General features: G+C 42.5%; 1 protein-coding gene across 1 annotated transcript in view; it reads left to right on the top strand.

Moving 5' to 3' along the window:
- Positions 1–4,860, top strand: part of CUNH8orf46 (chromosome unknown C8orf46 homolog) — a 23,972-nt gene that overhangs the window by 3,995 nt on the left and 15,117 nt on the right. The window contains exon 2 of the mRNA XM_003797243.3: positions 1,781–1,836. Coding sequence (XP_003797291.1) covers positions 1,781–1,836 — 56 coding nt within the window. The remainder of the gene's footprint in view (positions 1–1,780; positions 1,837–4,860) is intronic.

Consider the following 4,860-nt stretch of genomic DNA (forward strand, 5'->3'; position numbering starts at 1 on the left):
AAAAAAAAAAAAAAAGATTTTAAGGGACAGAGACCAAATCTGTAACTGAAAATGTGTGTATTTTTTTTTCCAAAAAGAGAACCCTTTAAGGGAAAGGTTTTATAGGCACTATTCACAGCAAATATGAAAGATAAAAGCTGTGGTTTTACTAAGAAATTGTACCAGAAGTTATTTCCTGAGGCATACAGGAGTGGATTTAATTCTGGGTGAATAGTACCATAGCATTCAAAATAATTCTTTTGGGAATGAGTGACAATGGGGAGGGGTGGCAAGAAGAGTCAGGAACTAGCAGGAGGAAATGGGGTAAAGGTCTAGAAAAAGAAATCCTAACAGAATGGGGAAAGATCTAGAAAAAGAAATGCTAGCAGAATGCTACGCTCTGCAGACATCATCACCTGCTCCTCCCACCTGCCTTCATCCTGCAGAGGAGGAAAATCACAGCAGCCACCTCTAACTCCTGGGAATTTAGTCTGCCAGGTGCTAGGTGAAGGGTTTTATAAAGATTAGTTCATTTAATCCTTGCCTCAGCCTTCTGAGCTAGGTGCCATGAATAGCCCAGTTTCACAAATAAGGAAAGTGAGGCTTCAAGAGGGTGAGTGATTTCCCCAAATCACTCAACTGGCAGCCACTCAAGTTTGGATTCACACCCGAGTGAAGGAGGAGAGTCAGGAGCCCTGGCTACTGACCAGTGCTTCCTACTCCAGGCCCCACAGGCTCTGCGGAAGATGACAAGGACAGCACTCGTCTGTCACTCGTCTGACATGTGCTAAGAGTCACTTCAGTTCCAGGCAGGGCTGGGTGGGATTTCAGATCCAAGTAGGTCATTTTAACAGCATTGTGGAAAATAGATGCCTGGGTGTCCCAAATTTAAAAAAAAACCCACATCTTTTCCCAACCAAGTAACATTTTTTCATGGTTAACCAATTTAAGCTTTTTTTTTTAAGTGTGGAAAACATACATAAAATTTTCCACTGTGACCATTTTTGAGTGTTACAAGCCAGTGGCATTAAGTACATCCACATTATTGGGGGGGCGTTGTTTGTTTGTTTTGAGACAGAGTCTCACCATGCTGCCCTCTGTAGAGTGCTTTGGCTTCATAGCTCACAGCAACCTCCAACTCTTGGGCTTATGCAATTCTCTTGCCTCAGCCTCCCAAGTAGCTGGGACTACAGGCGCTTGCCACAACTCCCAGCTATTTTTTGTTGCAGTTGTCATTGTTGTTTTAGCTGACCCGAGCCAGGTTCGAACTCACCTGCCTCGGTGTATATGGCTGGCGCCATAACTACTGTGCTACAGGCGCTAAACCCATCCACATTATTGTTGAACCATAACCACCATCTGTCGCTAGAAGGTCATTGCCTACATTGAAACTCTACCCATTAGACACTAACTCCCCATTCTCCTGTCACCCCAGCCCCTGGTGGCCCCCATGCTATCTTCTGTGTCTACAAATTTGAGCAATTATAGAATATGTGGCCTCTTGTGCCTGGCTTATTTCGTTTGGTACATTGTTTTTAAGATTCTTCCTTTTCAAGGCCAACTAATATTCCACTGTATGTAGATAATACCTTTTGTTTATCCATTCATCTGTTGGTGGACACTTGAGCTACTGTGAATAATGGTGGGGTGAACTTTGATATATTCAAGCTGTGTAAGGGAACCTGCCTTTTCCTCCCTTCTTCCCACTCACCTCCCCACCCGCACCCTGCCCCAGGTCCTTCTCAGTGTTGTTACTGTAGCTATGTCAGCCTCACTGGTGTTTCTTTATCTCTCTCCACAGTGTCCAGTCCAGGCAGAAGAAGAGTCAAAAGCTCCCAACACCTCCTGACCAAGAATGTAAGGACACTTTAGTGTTGATCTGCTTTGACTGACTTTCATTAGGAAACCAAGCCCCAGCCTCTCTCCCCTCTCTCCCCCAGCCTCAGTGACCAGCAGGGTTTTCCACGTCCCCAGTGCTTGTTGCTATACACTCTGTCTCTACTTAACCAAATAAGTGACAAACATTAACTAGACACCAAGCAACCCTAAACTGGACCCTGCTAATCCTCCATTTTCCCCAGGCACAGAGAGTAAACCTTGTTTCTATACACATTTTTTTCTTATTTAAACAGAGTCCACAATGTGGTTACAGCACTCCTGACCTAGGTGTTTTCTTATTGCTGACTTTTATAAAGTTTTGTTTGTTCACTATTATAAACAGCAGAGCAATTAACTTATTTTTACAAAATACTACTCTTTTGGGTTAATTTCTCAATGCATAGGCCTCAAAGTGAAATTCACAGGTAAAAGATAAGAATAGTTTTGTCCATCCATCCATTCATTCAACTATCAACTACTTGCATTTCTACTGTGCATGACAGACACTGTGCTAGATGTAGAGATTAGTGATTTTTTTTTTTAAAAAACTGCTTATAGTGGGCAGCGCCCGTGGCTCAGTGGGTAAGAGGCCTGCCACATACACCAAGGGTGGTGGGTTCGAACCCGGCCCCAGCCAGCTAAAACAGCAGTGGCAACTGCAACAAAAATAGCCAGGTGTTGTGGCAGGTGCCTGTAGTCCCAGCTACTCAGGCTGAGGCAAGAGAATCGCTTAAGCCCAAGAGTTGGAGGTTGCTGTGAGCCATGATGGCACTCTACCAAGGACGACATAGTGAGACTTTGTCTCAAAAAAAAAAAAAAGACTGCTTATAGTTTTGTCACATATTGCCAGGAATTCTGAACATTTTGGGAGCTTCTAGCAATTCTTTTCCATGTACCTTCCAACATCACTGTCCTTGGCTACCATTTTTTTGTATTATGTTTTGCTGGTTTAATATGCCAATGCATTATTTTAAAGTTAGTTTACATGTCTTTAGAGCCTAAAACACTGTGCATCTGTCACCTTATACACAGATTTCTTTATATAAAAACTGTCAATTGGGCAACAACTTGAGACTGTCTCAAAAAAAAAAATCTGTCGATATATCTTTTCACTTTATTTATTTATTTATTTATTTTTTTGAGGCAGAGTCTTATTATATCACCCTCAGTAGAGTGCTTTGGTGTCACAGCTCACGTCAACCTCAAACTTTTGGGCTTAAGCTATTCTCTTGCCTCAGCCTCCCGAGTAGCTGGGACTACAGTTGCCCACCACATCACCTGGCTATTTTTTGGTTGCATTTGTTATTGTTCAGCTGGCCTGGGCCGGACTCAAACCTGCCAGCCTCAGTGTATATGGCCAGTGCCCTACCCACTGAGCTATAGGTGCCATCTTTGCACTTTATTTTAAAAGGAAAACTGTTTCTTCTTGGTTTTACCAGAGTTTCTGTTTCTATCACAATTTCTCATATAATATAATTTTGAATTTTTTTAAATTTCAGATTAAAATGAGGGCGCATACAATTAGGTTACAGAGTTTGCCTTTTTAAGGTTACAGTCCGAGTTATAGTTGTGCCCTTCGCCCAGGAAATGTGCCATATACCCATGCAATGTACACCTTGGGTGGGAATTTACCAAACCCTTCCCCCTGAATTTTTGCAGTTTTTTTTTTTGGCTGAGGCTGGGTTTGAACCCGCTACCTCCAACATATGAGGCCGGCACCCTACTCCTTTGAGCCACAGGCACCACCCTTCCCCTGAATTTTTAAGTATTTCAACTTTGAAAAGTCTATTCTCCATTTTAAAAATATTTTTTAAGACCCCCTTATCGAAGGGGTATACATTCTAAGACCTCAGTGGAAGCCTAAAAGGGAAGGTGGTACTGAACCCTATCTAGGCTTTTTCAACCTCACTCACAAGACGGCTGCTCATAGGCAGGTGGTAGACACAGCCTGGATACACTGGACAAAGGGAGGATTCACATCCTGGCTGGGTCAGAGCAGGACAGCTAGAGGTTTCATCACACGACTCAAAACAACATGTGATTTAAATGTATAAATTATTTCTGGAATTCTCCAGAATTCTCCATTGGAATTCTCCATTTAATTGTTTCAGACCCCAATCTGAAGTTAGCTGTATGCTCTATATTCAGTGAAGGGATTGCAATGGAATTCTCCATTTAATTGTTTCAGACCCCAATCTGAAGTTAGCTGTATGCTCTATATTCAGTGAAGGGATTGCACTCACAGATCCACATACAGCCTTTGAGGACTTTGATCCCACTCCTCATGGTTAGGTGTGTAGACTTCAGAGTCAAATGGCCTAGCTTTAAATCCCAGTTCTATCAATCTCCACCTATGCGACCTTGAGCAAGTTGCCGAACCATTCTAGGACTCAACCTCCCTAGCTAATAAGAGCACATACATCAGGAACAAATGGGGAGGGAGAAAATGACATAATACATAAAAAATGTTTCCTCTAGAGCCTGACACATAGGAGCATTCGATGAGCATTGGTTTTTTTAAGTGAAAATTTCCCATGTGTTAACCTATATTGTACTTTATTGTCTGATAATCTACTGCTGTGCAATTTGCTTTTTTTATTTAATACATTTTGAACATCTTTCCATGCCAATTCATATGTATAGCTCTATCTCATTCTTTTTATTTTTTTCTTGACAGAGTCTCACTATGTTGCCCTGGGTAGAGTGCCGTGGCATCATGGCTCATAGCAACCTCCAACTCTTGGGCTTAAGTGATTCTCTTCCCTCAGCCTCCCAAGTAGCTGGAACTACAGGCACCCACCACAACCCCCAGCTATTTTTAGAAATGGGGATCTCACTCTTGCTCAGGCTGGTCTCAAACCTGTGAGCTCAGACAATCCACCTGCCTTGGCCTCCTAGAGTGCTAAAATTCCAGGCATGAGCCACCGTGCCCAGCCTTTCTAGCCCATTCTTTATGGTGGCTGCATAGTACACTATTGTATGCATGTTCTTTTTTTTTTTTTT

The sequence above is a fragment of the Otolemur garnettii genome, unplaced genomic scaffold (genome assembly GCF_000181295.1).
Source record: "Otolemur garnettii isolate 467f Iridium unplaced genomic scaffold, OtoGar3 scaffold00113, whole genome shotgun sequence".
Taxonomy (NCBI): Eukaryota; Metazoa; Chordata; class Mammalia; order Primates; family Galagidae; genus Otolemur; species Otolemur garnettii.